Source organism: Glycine max, chromosome 13, assembly GCF_000004515.6.
Source record: "Glycine max cultivar Williams 82 chromosome 13, Glycine_max_v4.0, whole genome shotgun sequence".
Classification (NCBI taxonomy): Eukaryota; Viridiplantae; Streptophyta; class Magnoliopsida; order Fabales; family Fabaceae; genus Glycine; species Glycine max.
Window position 1 is genome coordinate 34103981 of NC_038249.2, and position 14694 is coordinate 34118674.

At 34.1% G+C, this 14694-nt stretch overlaps 2 protein-coding genes across 5 annotated transcripts; both read right to left on the reverse strand.

Moving 5' to 3' along the window:
- Positions 1 to 674: 674 nt before the first annotated feature.
- LOC100798369 (ethylene-responsive transcription factor 12) lies at positions 675 to 1593 on the reverse strand. Its single transcript, XM_003542985.5, has one exon. The coding sequence runs from the start codon at positions 1389 to 1391 to the stop codon at positions 900 to 902; it is 492 nt and encodes a 163-aa protein (XP_003543033.1). The 5' UTR covers positions 1392 to 1593; the 3' UTR covers positions 675 to 899.
- A 2660-nt stretch (positions 1594 to 4253) lies between these two features.
- LOC100798896 (receptor-like protein 4) lies at positions 4254 to 10604 on the reverse strand. 4 transcript variants are annotated; one of them, XM_041008333.1, is made up of 11 exons: positions 10288 to 10582; positions 8907 to 9271; positions 8216 to 8786; positions 7484 to 7631; positions 6821 to 6892; positions 6481 to 6552; positions 5856 to 5927; positions 5701 to 5778; positions 5379 to 5560; positions 4595 to 4722; positions 4254 to 4513 (listed from the first exon to the last, which is right to left on the reverse strand). In XM_041008333.1, exons 1-10 carry the CDS (start codon positions 10370 to 10372, stop codon positions 4610 to 4612), a joined length of 1758 nt encoding a protein of 585 aa, XP_040864267.1. In that variant the 5' UTR covers positions 10373 to 10582; the 3' UTR covers positions 4254 to 4513; positions 4595 to 4609. The 4 variants fall into 4 exon arrangements, with proteins under 4 accessions (XP_040864267.1, XP_003543034.1, XP_006594576.1 ...); XM_003542986.5 differs by having other exon boundaries at positions 8216 to 9271; positions 10288 to 10604; XM_006594513.4 differs by having other exon boundaries at positions 4254 to 4722.
- Positions 10605 to 14694: the final 4090 nt, after the last annotated feature.

Consider the following 14694-nt stretch of genomic DNA (forward strand, 5'->3'; position numbering starts at 1 on the left):
TACTATTAGGTAATTATTGTCCTAAACCAATACTAACAAATTGTTATCCAATCCTCAGCATAATATAATATAATATATTCCGAAGTCTATTTGGATAATTGTTTATTTTATAAAATATTGATTCACATGTGTCTCTCTTTAGTCTCTACCCTGACAAAGTAATATTAGGAAGGACACGCGCTTTGGATAGCGAATAGGTCTAAGAGTTGTGGAAAATGTACGCTGCAAAAATGATAAGAACCAGAGGTCTGACTAGAAAAAGGAATGCCATCATGCTGATACCCACACGCTCGCTTCGCAGTTCCCGCTTCTCACAGAATAAAGAAACCCCACTCGCGCGTCTCAAACCACGCGCTCCATTTCTCTTTCCTAGGTGGTCCCAACCGCATCAAACGCTTCTCAATCCCTCGTCGGTTAGTCTACTACGCCGCCCAACATTCCAAAAGCGCCAAACCCAACACAACGCAATAAATTAACCCACACTTTGCACCAACATAACCCAACCAAACACCACTTCACAACACAACATAACCAGTTTTTCAAACCTACATAATCATGAAAAAAATCCCAACATAATCCACTAAATTAGATCGGCGAATAACATAGTACTACGTACAACGACAAAATGCGTAGAGACATTGATAAAGGAAAATATAAAAAAAATGTACTGTATATACAAAATATCATAGCAGTTTTTTTCCCCTTCCATTAACCTAATGTTAGACTCACATGGACAGATACATACGACTACTCCCTCTACGATGAACGTACAACGCTACTAATAAAAACCTAAGCATGCTGAGGGAAAATTAAAATGAAAAAACATGGGAGTAGTAGTAGATAATACTAGGGAACATAAAACGACGTCGAAAGAAACCTAGTCAGGGTTCATTCATTATTCATAGCCACAAGGGTGGGGGTTCGTTCAAGTCGATGGGGATGCCGCGCCTAACGAGACCCAAAAACGACGCCGTTGGAGAACTCTCCACCACCTGAACTCCCCCGGCGTGGGGGCTTCGGTGAGCGACGATGGCGGCGGCGGGTGGAAAAGGTAGTTGCGGCGGTTCAATGTCTCTGAGAACGGCGGTGTGGAGGAACTCGCTGAGGACGAGGCTGCGAGGGGGGACGTGGGGCCAGCGGTGATCGGAGGAAGGGACGTTGAGGTCGAGGCAGAGAGGCGGCGCCGGAGGGAAGTTGGTCTTGGCCTTGGCGCCGCGGAGGGAGCGGGCGGCGCCGTCGTAGGCGAGGGCGGCTTCCTCGGGAGTATCGAATGTGCCCAGCCAGACACGTGTCTTCTTCCACGGATCTCTTATTTCTGCAGCGTAGCGTCCCCATGGTCGCTTCCTAACTCCTCTGTAGTGTCCCTCACGAGAGGCTGAAGAAGACGCCATAATGAAAACCAAGTACACTAGCAAACCCAACACAACGTTAATGAAAGGAGAGAACACAAACACAAACACAACAACAACAAATGACTAGTATGTGTGTTGTTGTTGTGTATATAAAAGTGGAGGGACCCACATAACCTCCCGTAATTGTCGGCTGGCCGGCACCACCACACTCTCTTTCTCTTTGGTTGGCCTTTTGGGTTTATATATAGACGCACACACTTGGAAATGTGTGGATAAAATGGGTGGGCTTTAGATGAGAGCCGTTGATGTTGATCAGGGGATGGGGGGAAGGATCGGACGGTGGATGATTGATGTTGGAGCCGCCGCTTGATGAGACGTGTGGGAAGGGGGGGAGTGACGGGTGTGACGTAAGCCCTACTGGTTGTGTACGGCGTTTGCTGAGCGGCGCCTGACATAAATTAAAATATTATTGGGATTATGAATAGTGGAGGGTGGGAGAAGTGGTTTTATGGGAATTTGGGTTGACGTAATGAAAGGGAAAGGGTGTGTGTGGGGTTGGTGCAGTGACAGAGACTCCCACGTGGAAGAGTGTCTGAGTTGCAGGGAACAGGTAGAGTTGGGCCACACCACTCTATATTATGGGCTTTCTCTGCTCTACTTGGCGTGTTTGACTCTGTTCTGTTGGGCTCTGTCCTCTCTCATCTCTCACTTTTTATTATTACTTTCAATTTGCAGGACCAAACCGATTCGATTCTCTGTCTCAATTTTACAAATTTTTTCTAATTAAATTTGAAAAGTGGGAGTGGTGAAAGACAGGGGTGCGGGGTTCAGACTCACTGCACCAACCAGACGGGCACAGTTTATATGCCTACAGATACGGATGTAATAATGTTCACGTGAATCCTATTTTACCTTTTTCTCCTCTACTTTCTTTTATGATGATTCATTGTTCTTAATTTATCACCTTTGCTTCAAGAAAATTTAGCATGCGTGCTTAGATTTTAGACTTTGATATCTACTAAGCCTACTAATCAACATTTAGTTTACTTCTAAGTGAAAAAAATAAAGTTATATATGCATTTTATTTATATATATAAAAAAGAACACTCGATGATTCATAAAGGATAAAAAAAACAAAGTAAATTGCCGTATCAAGTTATCGGAACACATTTTTGTTGGTCGCGTTTGGACCATCTTTGGATGATTCTCCCCCTGCACGAGGACAAGTGATTTTACATAACAAAAAAAAAAAATTGTTTCTCAAAATTTGCCTTTTGGTTTCACTTTGTATACTCTATGACTGTGATGATGATGATATGATAGGACGGCAACTTTTTTTTATTTGTTCCTTTTTGTGTGTCTGTGGGATGTTTTCATTACTGTTCAGTTTGTTGTGTCTATCAAACAACTTGACTGCGTATGCATATAAATGACTTGTAATACTCAAACAATTCATTATCTGAAATAAATACCCATCTTTGTAGCTTCTTTTACTTATATATCATGAAATAAATACTCTAACAATTCATTTGAATATTTGTTTTTAATGAATACTCATACAAATAAAAAATTTCTCAACACTTATTTTCATTTTTACATAATATTTATGTATAAACTAACTTATTTATCTGTTTATTTTCTTCTTCGATAAATATTTAGAGACATAAAGTCATAATTACTATATGTAATAACGGTGCAATATATAAATTTAATTAAATATGATAGAAGTATGACTTAAATGTATAAAAAATATGCCAAGAAATAAATTTTTTATTTACACATAATTTATTATTAGTATTATTACCATAACAATCTACTTTAGGTTAAGTCCGGCCCGACGGGCCTAAGATAGAGATATAACATGCCAGTCTTATAGGTTCAAGAGTAACAAGGTTAAATTAATCTATAGGTCCTTCAAATATTTAAACTTTTAATTAGGTTTTTAATCGAATTCTTAACTTGTATTTATTTCTTAATTAAGTCTCATTTTAGAACTTAATTAAAAAATAAATACAAGTTTAATGACCTATTTAAAAATGATAAATAATTTGAAGATCCGATTAAAAATTATCAAGTCTTTATAGGTTAGTATTCTTACTTCTGCAAACCAAAATTTTCACCCAATACTAAATTTAGAACCTTCAGAGCGACATAGATGAGAATACCAGTCTAAGGTAATTCTAGCCTCCAAAAATTCAACAATTTCTAATTGGGCCCCTAAACTATAACAATTTTTAAAATACGTCCTTGAGCTATATTTTTTTTAATTGTGTCCTAAATTTGTTTTTAATTGGGTGTTAACAAAATCCAATTAAAAAACAAATAACCCCGAGAGATGGGTCGAGTGGAGCAAGATAGGTCTTGCATTTGACAGGTCATAGGTTTAAATTCTCTCTGAGTGAAGTAAATGTAAGTATTTCTGTAAATGTTCTTTGAGTCTGAAATTTTTTTCTATCTTGGACTGAAGTGTCATCCTTTCCTCCTAATTTTCTGAAACCAAAAAATTAAAAAACAAACACAAATTCAAAGATCTAATTTAAAAATATAATTCAGAGACTGAATTAAAAGTTATTAAATAGTTCGGGGACGTATAAATTAATTGAACGCATTAAGACAAATAATAAAGCACCATTCAAAATGTCTGGAACTAAATTCTTCCCATAATAATCTATATATTTGAGTGAAACAATTTAAGCATGGGACACGTTTGGGTTTTATTCGATACCGTTACTGTGACTTGTTATTCTTACCTAAATAACCTACTTCAAATTAGAAACCAATTTCCTCCTGACGCAAATTTGGCAATTTGTTTGGTTTTTCCTTATCAACGCATAAACAATCATACACGATATAAATGAAAACTGTAGCGCGTATTATGTAAATTGACCTTGCTTACCGTACTTCATAGAACATTAAGATTTCTATTTGCATTTCAACTTTTAAAATGTTACAAATCCTCTCCTAACATAGTAAAAAGAGAAAACCTGTATACAAGTTCAAACAGAGTGGGAAATGAAAACGCAAACATAATGTACACATTTCTGATTTACAAATTAAGAGGGTTCCCAGCTTGTAAATGATTCAATGGGCTAAAAAATTGTTGTCGATATTTGGGGAAGCACGCTACGGGGAACGGCCATCAGAAGATCAGATTACCCTGCCTGCCATTGAGGATTCTTTAATTAAAAGAAGCAATTTAAGATGGGAAACAGAAGAATGCTAGGATTGTCCCCAAAAGATACCAGAAACATGGGGTATTATCGTGAAAGCAAAATGGGTCCATTCTCCGCATTATTATTATTATTATGCCTTGTCATCTGGATGTCACGTGAAAATTGGGTCCTTGCTTTCGCATATGGAGCTGCCCTTGCTACCAAAGAAAATCAAGAGTATAAATTTTTCATTCAAGATAATCTTAATTTCTCAATGCTAAACAATGTTAACTGTGGCACATTCACCAGTTTTACTAATTCAACCCAAGTTTCAAGTGACAAATTCCCTCAAATTCAAATTTCTTTTATCCTGGGAAAATACTGAAGGTTGTATAGAGAGAGCAAGGGAAAAAGTTGAAATGCAAGTATGCAAAGTGGACCAAAAATAACACTACATTACTAACGATTTTACCAAGAACAATGGTTAAAAATTAAAAGTGATTTATTTTTAACCGACATATTAATATCTTTTTACCATGTTTTCTAGAAAAAAAATTATTTATTATATTTTTATCCATTGCCTTTAGGGCAGCAAAGATCAGCAAAACACGTTACTATATTACTAATTCTCCCAATGGTTCCATATAAATGTGTGTTTATTTCAAATTCTCAATGCAAGGTTATGTTTAGAAGACTTCAAAATAGAAAATAAATGCTGGGCTTGTGCCCGTCTGTATTAATGTTTTTAATATAATGCTGGCCTTGTGCCAGCTTATATTAATGTTTTTAAGTATAAGTGCAAAATACAAGTAATATAAACTCGACCCAATGACATTTTACTAAGATAACTATACCTGCAAATTAGCATTCTTACCTGTAATTTGCTGAACCCGGAGGATATTCTGCCGCCTTTTCCACCAGCAAACTGAACCGGTAATAAGAAGTAGAAGAGTAAAAGAAACACCTAGCCCAATGCCAACTTTAGCACCAGCAGAAAGGTGAGGTCCACAAGTAGGTAATCCAGGTATGCCACATAGGCCTGCATTATCAGTGAAACTGCAGCAATCCGCAAGTGCAGATTTAGCAACCATAATCACAGAGAAAGTGGAGGAATGGCATATAGATATGCATCTCCTCTCGTTGCATATAAATATTCTTTATAAATTTATGCTAGAGTTTAACATTTGACAACATACTTGAAGCTAGCCCCATGCAGAAGTCTTCCTCCAAGAGTTGCTGGGACCCTTCCAGACAGGAAGTTCCCATTAAGGTTCCTGCATTAAGATTTTTTAATATGGACTTCTCATTTAGTTATTTGTCTTATGGTAAGTTAAACACCAAGAAATCTTACAGTCTTTGCAACGATGTCAATTGTCCAAGGCTTTCAGGAATTGAACCATTGAAAAAGTTGTAAGATAGGTCACTGCACGTGTACATGGCATTCAGAAATCATATCACCATGATAGCCAAAGCAAAGATTCAAAGCTTCATAATTTAACAGTGAAGCTAAATAGCTAATCTCAAAGAGGTTTAATCAAAGCATGAAGAAGCAGAGTCAAACAAATTACATAAGAGGAACAGTTTCCCTTTCACATCCTGCTTGTTCTTTATTTTAGATGTTTTAGCTTCATACATAGTTTTGGAGCAACACATGTGATTCAGTTTATGTAAGAAGTCCCAATAGTAAGTAGGAATTATGAAGATTAGTTAGGGACTACAAATGTATGTCAAAAAAAAAAAAGTACGTATACAAATTCATATTTCATGCCAAGTATATCTTGTCCACTAATTCCTCTAAAGGCTTAATTCACACTGAAAATTTGAAGACAGGACTAGAGCTGACATCAATTCCTAATGCACCTGTGCTGAAGATGAGAATAACATATTGATATTGTACCATATATTGTATGACCTAAGAAATAAAGACAAATAAATCAATCTGCCAAAAGAACTAAGAAGAACAAGGAATCACTTACAGCACTTGCAAGCTAGCTATTGTTCCAAGTGGGGATGGAATAGGCCCCTGAATGCTGTTTCCACTCAAATTTCTGTGATGCACAAGTAACATAAGTATAAGGAATATGAAAATGAACATGCTCGATTTTTCTATATCTTAGGGAATACTGGAATAGTGAAATTAAAAAGAAAAAAGGTCAGACAAATTATTCAATATCACTATATCAGTACTTGTCATGTAGCTTGTTATTTGATAAGCAAAGATTTTGTTATCAATATATTGAGCATAATTCGTACATATATGCAATGCCATGACACAAATAATAATGTTTTCATGAAAGGAAACTATTTCATACTCACAGGATTTGCAGATTATGAAGTCTGGAAATGTCATTTGGCAAAAAACCCTTCAGACCTTGATTGTCAAGACCACTGTTCATCAACAGATACAGCACCAAGTTATTCAGATATTGACATTGAATATTCAACACAGCTTTCAAAGCAAAATACAATGGCTTTGTACCCTAGTGCTACCAATCTCTTAGGTAAATGTAGAGTGGAGTTGTAAGTTTATTTTGACCAATGAATACAATCAGGGCCCAAAGAAATTTTAATAAAGGGGAGGGTCAATGTAAGGGTTACTCCCTCAAATAACAAACATATAAAGAATGATTTCATAAAGTAAGTAAAAATTAAAGTTCGCAAATGAGTGAAGAATAATATATATATATATATATATATATATATATATATATATATATATATATATATATATATTTGAATGTAAGTTATCATTGTGCACAAAGACATACAAATAGACAAAGTCTTCTAATTTTATTTTACTTTTTTTATGGGATTCATACTTCGAAGCTCTAATGCTGCAGAAAAGTTTTTATTCTTGGTTTTGGTACAAAAATAAAGAAAAGAATGACGGAAAAAAAAAAAAACAAAGTGAAAGAATTAACAAGTTTTTATTCATGCTACCACACAACCAAATATACAATAAGGGTTATAAGAAATTACAGTCCATCAATGACCCATTTGCTGCTACTTTTGTCTAATCGGCAATCGGCTCCAGTCCATGGATGTTGTTGGGGAACGCATGGATCACCATTCCACCCAAACCTGGGAGGAAGCCCCAAAGCCTTCTTCAATTTTTGTAAAGCCATAACTAGAGTAAAAGACCAACAATCAACAAGCAAGATTTTATATGCATTTGGATTAACAGAAATCACATTTGCTGCCATTAATAGTACATAAAACAGAGAACAACTAAATATAACAGTATCATAAAGCAACAAATCAATACTAGGCTTGAATGTCATCCCTAAAAGGAAGAGGATGCAAGAACAACAGCAGAAATCTGTTAAGGAAAAATTTGGCAACACAAAGTAACCTAAGAAGTATGATAATGCATCTAAAAGTAGCAAATGCCAGCACATAACTTGGTCCAAAGTCTAAACAAATTTCGTGTTTTATTCACAATGACAGCCCCAAAAATAATGAGTATCATGAGAAGTGTTAATTAATATGAGGGAAAAAAAGGCCAGAGAATGTATAGTTCTATCACTGATAAATTCCTAGGAATGTAAATATTATGTTATATGTAATTGCTTGCCTTAAACCTGAAAAATTCCAGATAGCGAGGGATTAATATGAATTTCAAATAGTCAACCCGCATTTTATTTAATTACATAATAAATATTACACATCAGTATGAAAATTCATGTTGAAAACATGGGATGCCGTATGTACCTTCATCTGATAATGTTTTTGACTCAGCCATTATAACCTCCATTATCTCAATGGCATTGATTATGGCAAAACTACCATCTTTTGGGCTCAAAGCTATAGTCAAAGTTCTCCCATTAACGACAACAGTCGTATTAAGCACAAGGGCAGTATAACGATCCCCACTCAATTTCACAATATCAACATCTTTAAAAGCAACATCACCATTTATCATAATGTCAAAGACCCTTTGACCTTCAGCAGTCACTGAGTTATCAATCTCAGCAAAATGTAACCAAACAGAATAGTTTTTGTTGGGATCCACATCCAATGTATATGTTAACTCAGGCTGGCTACTAGTACTAACAAGTGCTGATCGATAAAGAGTTTCAGGATAAAAGTTTGGTGGATGTGAAGCCTGTTTGATTCTAGTTTCAACAGATCTAGGTCGATCAGAATCCTCACCAAAAGTTTCAGTATGTTGCCAAAATCTGTCGCCTCCCCGGGGATCTGCACCATAATCCACACCATACTTTGACTGCCCAAACCCACAACTCAGTCTTTTGACTGTTCTGAGTATTATCCCTTGACTCCACTGCGATCCAAAATAATAAGCTTTATTATCGATTTGAAGAATCTCGATTGAAAGAATTGCTGGATCTCCGTGACCCGTGCCATGAAAACAGATTGAGACTGAACCATCCATAAGAAATACCTGGGCTTCAGTAAATGCTTGATCATCCTGAGTGGTCCAACCTGATTTCAAAGAATATATTTGAGTTCCTTGAATTGAGATGTCAAATAGAGGTTCATCGGTAGCTCTAGCCTGTGCAACAAGTCCAAAAAATATCCTTATTGAGTAGTGCCCCTTTGGCACTCTATTAATGTTGTAGCAATTTGAAGGACCTTCAGACAAGGGGAAATAACGAAGAGTCTTGAGAGGAGGGGCAATGTAACTTGATGTCTTTGCATTAGTGGGAATGCCTCCTGTATATCCAAAGTCTTTATACCAAAGGGTAGTGGTTGGTTTTGTTTGAACATTCTGACGAGCTCCACAGCTAATCCGCATGGCAAATGGCCCTGCAATGAATATGAGGCATCAGAAATTTAAATCAGCTCAAAGGGGATAAAATATTAAAATTAAGAAAATCCTAATCCTTTGGAATGTGCAAGCAATCATGCTGGGTTCGTTGACAATGAAATTCACCAACAGCAACTGCAATGTAGCTAGCAACTACTTTTCACTGTAAGTCACTTTGTAGATTGTCAATAGATTACATGCATACACACATGAGTGTTGCTCAATTAAATAATACAGTTTGTGCAACGTGTAACCCCAATAAAGCAGTTTCATGAATCATGATAAATTATTAAATTAGGGGTTAAACTTAGCTAGTTCTATAATTTGTACATGCTCTGTACTTCTTATGTTTTTAAGATCAAAGTACTCCACTAAGGAGAAATGTCTTCCATGAACCATTCAAACTTAAATAACCCTTCACGGTATGAGCAAAATAGTAAGTTGCTGAAATTAATTCGATGATGTCATTATTTTTTCATTTTTTTTCCTTTTTAACTCAGTGAGGCCTTCTGGCATTACCTAATGTGTTTTTTTTAATCATGTAATTGGTACAAAGTATCTACCAGCTTTACCAACAACTAATATCTGTTAGAAAACCTGACTAGCCTTTTTTAGTGAGATTCTCCACTCTCAATCACGTTTTTTTTCATCACAAGACTTGAAACCAAAACCTTGTTTAAGGGACCGAGTCCAGAATCACTAAGACCAATGACTTGTTGGTTAGCTAATGTGATTGAAACCCAAAAACAATTTAAATGAAAAATAAATAAGTGAAAAACTGCTTTATTTGGGCTTTCTCTAATCCATGAGCAATTTCTGACGCTCCAGATGAAATCAAATGCACCCATACATTACTCGGATTCAACTTCAAGCATCAATTCCACGTCACACACGCGCATTTTTTAACCTCTATAACTTAATTGAAAGCACAACAAAATGAAATTCAAACAAATCCAAACCAAAATCCTTATGCATCAACCTTATCCCAACTTCAATGCAAAATAGAGAAGTTCACCTCGTTGAGCTGCACGCGCAGTACAGGCAAAGCAGAGGAAGAGCATCCACAGCAGAAGGAAGCGAAACGTTGCTATGTTCGGCATCTTCGCTTCTTCCTCTTCTTCTCCTCTCTCTCACATCCCAACTTTTTTCTAGAGAGAGAAAGAGAGAGCGCTCGAACGTGTCTGCACTTCGCAGCAACACTACACAAACAGTTGGAAATGGAAAATTCACAAATTCACATTCACTCGCTACTACGTTTTTTAGTTGACTCGTGATGAATGAATGAAAGGAACAGGTGTTTCGGTGGTGCTAAGCCTTATCACGATTAGTGCAGGCGCGAACCGTCTCAACGGTCTTAATGATCATTTAATGGTTAGAGATTAATTTAGAGGTGATGTTGACGTGTTGTGTTATTAGGGTAGGTCCGCACTCTGCGTCGTCGCTGTTTGTGGTCCCGCTTTTTGACGGCTAGATTTGAGTTTCGTTGGAGTGGGTGTATCGTGGTCCTTTGTTAATTTTTCTACTTGCATGTGAGCCCCACTTATTTAGTTATTTTCTCTCAGAAAAGAAAATACAAAAAAATAGCGTTTATATATTATATTGCATTTATATCCAAGAGAGTAGTAATTGCTAGTTGGAGGTGGATTGTGCATTTTTGTTGCTATGAAACGACAACAGTAACGTGAGTGAGTGAGGAAAGAGAGGGACACGTAGAATAAATAATGTAAGTTCACCGAGAAATTACCAAATTAATTAATTAAACTATGGTGGTTAACTGAATTACGTTATTGTCCTTGAGAATTGAAAAGCGCGAAGGAATAATTGTTATTTTTATCGGACGGTGGAGAAGAGTTTCTTGGTTTGGATGTTTGACATTGGAGAAGGATTGGAATAGGGCGCAGTCATCGGAGGACGTCACCCCCGTGGACGCAGCGCATGGGATGAAGGGTCAAAATTTAGAGGAATTTCATGCCCTATCTATCATCTTCACTTGGAATCTTGCTGTCACTTTTCTTCACTGGGTCTTAATTTTTTTCATTTTGTAATCAGTTGAAAATTTTCTTTATATTTTCTGCGAGGAATGTGTATTGAGTAAAGGAATTGTAATTGTAATTATCATATAGATTAATTTTAACAAAGGATATACATGCATGAAATGATCTAGATAATATTGCATTGAAAAAAAATATACGTAGACAATAATAAATTTATCAATATAGACCATGATTATAGAACGAGGTTGCCAAAGGTTTGTGGGAAGTCTGCGCTGTATAAAGGAGGATCTTTTCAACTTTGGGCATATCATAACATAGTGCACAAACCTTGTTCATGAATTAGCCAGGATATCTAACTTTTATCTTGGTCCTGCTCCTTCTATCATGTGTCATATTATATTACTTAACAGAATCATAAGAAAAATGGAATAAGTTTGCTACTAAAAAAAATACTGATTTAAGTTTTTACAAACAAAAAAAAAAACAATGATAAAAAGATTAAGAGATATCTAAAGGTGAGTTTGTTTGACGGATAATTTTTTTAATTTCGAAAATATTATTCTTGGGAATAAAACATGAAAATGTTATCCTCTTGTATTTAATTAAAAATGTGTTTGATTAACTATAAAATTATTTAAAAATGTTTTTTATATTTCCAAAAATAATTAAAATATTTGTTTGATTAAATTATTTTTTTCTCAAAAATATATATTATAATTATTAAAATATTCTTATTACATTAAAGATTTTTTTTCCATAAAACAAACAACTTTATTATATATTTCAAAATAACAAACAAATTATCCTTAAAATGTTATATATTTCACGGTTCATTGACAAAACCCCTCTCACTATTCACCAGTGCATAACCCAAAATATAGTTATACATATTTGCGCCTCATAAGAAATGCAAGGAACAATTGACCATGGAAAAAAAATTGTGGGTAAAATTCATGTAATTGGCGGTAAATAAAAATTGGCACATGAAAAAAAAATTTGAGAATGACAAAAATTATAAAACATAAATGAATTAATCATTAACAGAAAAGTGTGATAGAGGGTAGGAAGATGCACATTTTTACTTATAAATGAGATTTTTGTCCCATTGAAATAAGTATTCCCTTTCACTAAGATTAAATATTGGCTGAATGCGAGATTGTGGCTTACTCGAGTAAAAAAATATACTTAGGGTTAATTGTTTTATTACTTTGTAATAAATGCGAGATTATTTTTTCCCCTCTGATAGTTTCAGGACTAAAAAATCTACCCGTGAAACAAACTTCCCTAAAAATTGTTAATATTTATTGTGCACGTCCATTTAAAAAATTGGGGGAAAAAAAGATAGACAACTAACATGTCTCATTCATAACATAAAACATTGAATGTCATTCACCACTCTACTTAAAATCACAATAGTAATTATATGCACAATTCAGATTATTTTTCAAAACAACTAATAAAATAAAACTACAACACTAAAAATGAGTGATTTAAAAATTATTTATATGTCATGGGTTGTTTTTGCCACCTAAAATAATAGGAAATGTCATCTTAATTGGAATTTTGTGCTCAATAACAGGAGGCGTCATCCTCAAGGTTTGGAAAAAAAATCTGATCCAACCTCAACAATGAATTCTCATTCTAAGTTGGCTGAAACCCCTTCAGGTACCATTAAATGTTATGTTAATGTCGTTTTTTTTTATGATTTGAAGATATTTGGTTTTAGTTTTTGTAATAGAAATGTTTTCGATTGTTTTGTCAACACAACACAACACGAATGAATCAACATTGTCCGTCAAAATTTTGTTTCTAGAGGTAGACCACACTCACCACATCTTTTTTCTAACGTGTCACTCTGATAACCCTAGTCTCTTTCTATTATGATATTTTTCCCCTTTGAGGCGAAAGCTCTAGCATGCTTAGAAGCCATTAATTGGATTATCAAGCTTGATTATCAAAACATTATTATGGAGCTTGATTGTAAAGGGGTCGTCAACGGGGGACAGGGGGGTTTATAGTTCAATCTGACTTAGGAGTTATTTTGTATGCTTGCAAACATAAACTCAAGTTTTATGCAAACTTTGAGATATGTTTTGTTAACAGATAAACAAATTTCGCTCCTCACCTTTTTCATATTTATATAGATAAATCTATCTATATTCTATACTTTACTGTTGAATTATATACATATATTAGTGTATAACAACATATATTAAAAAAAGAAAGTAAGAATAGAAAAGCAAATCCTTTTTTGTATTTCTTATAATAAATGTGATTTTTGGAATAGGAATAAATAGACCATAGAAAAATCTAAGCGACTCTTTATTAAATTCAAGCGATCTTTTCGTAAGCGATTGTCCCCGATCCAATTGGGGGACCGAATTGATTCTAAAAACATGGGTTTAATTAGTCGATTTATTAGTGAACAAGAAAAATATTATCTCGACATGTAAATAGATTAACCTTAAAACAACAACGATTAATAGCAATTGCTATAAAACAAGCTTGTATTTTATCTTCGTTATCTTTTCTTAATAATGAAAAATAATTTGAAAAAAGTGTCTCAATTGCTAGAACTACTACTTTAACAAAAAATATAGAAATAAATAATTTGAAATCCAACTTTGAATTGAGATCTGAATTAACATTGATTGATGTTTTGTTAAAAAATTACAACAATTTAATTTAGATTTTTACGTTGTAAGAAAAAAGATAATAAGTAATAAAGAAGATTTTTTAATTTAGCGTGGTTGTTTATTCTGATAGCTTTATTATATGGTAAAAATTCATTTGATAAAACTATCAAAACAAACAAATTTCTATTATATACCTTCCTAGATTAAAGTCTAAGAGGATTTTTTGGTTTTTATGATATCATTACCAATTATAAAAAGACAATTATCTTTTAATATAACTATTTGTGCAACTATTTTATGATTAAGAAGAAATTGTCTCATGTATGGACTATATACTAAATTACTATAAATATAATATACTTTAGGATTTCCTTGAATTACTGCATTTATTTGACTAATCCATAAACCACAAATTTTTTTTTTCCCTATCTTTATCTCGATGAGTCAAAATCAAAGCTTTATTTTTCTCTTGAGTAAGTTTGAGTAAGTCTTGAATGAGCTCCTAGTAAGCTTGATGTAAATAAACAAATTTTCATCTTTTGTTTTTCAACTATACAGTGTAGTTTAATACTGATCATTAAATAATTGAGACTTTAATGAATAATTATTTGATTTTTTAATTATTCTTTTTTTCTTCATAGTCTATTAATAAAAAAATAAATTTTTTCAATGTATAAACAAATTTTACAATGGCTCTTGTTACTATAACCTTCCTAATCACGATTTTTTTTTATTTTCTAAATATTAAATCTCAAAATAATAAATTGTATTGATACTAAATATAAAAACACA

Coding starts and splice junctions, on each gene's coding strand:
- LOC100798369 (XM_003542985.5), bottom strand. CDS start 1,391: ATGGCGTCTTCTTCAGCCTCTCGTGAGGGACACTACAGAGGAGTTAGG.
- LOC100798896 (XM_003542986.5), bottom strand. CDS start 10,372: ATGCCGAACATAGCAACGTTTCGCTTCCTTCTGCTGTGGATGCTCTTC. Junction 5,928..6,480: donor ATAGCTAGCTTGCAAGTGCT/GTAAGTGATTCC, acceptor GTACACGTGCAG/TGACCTATCTTACAACTTTT. Junction 5,561..5,700: donor CTGCATGGGGCTAGCTTCAA/GTATGTTGTCAA, acceptor GGATTGCTGCAG/TTTCACTGATAATGCAGGCC.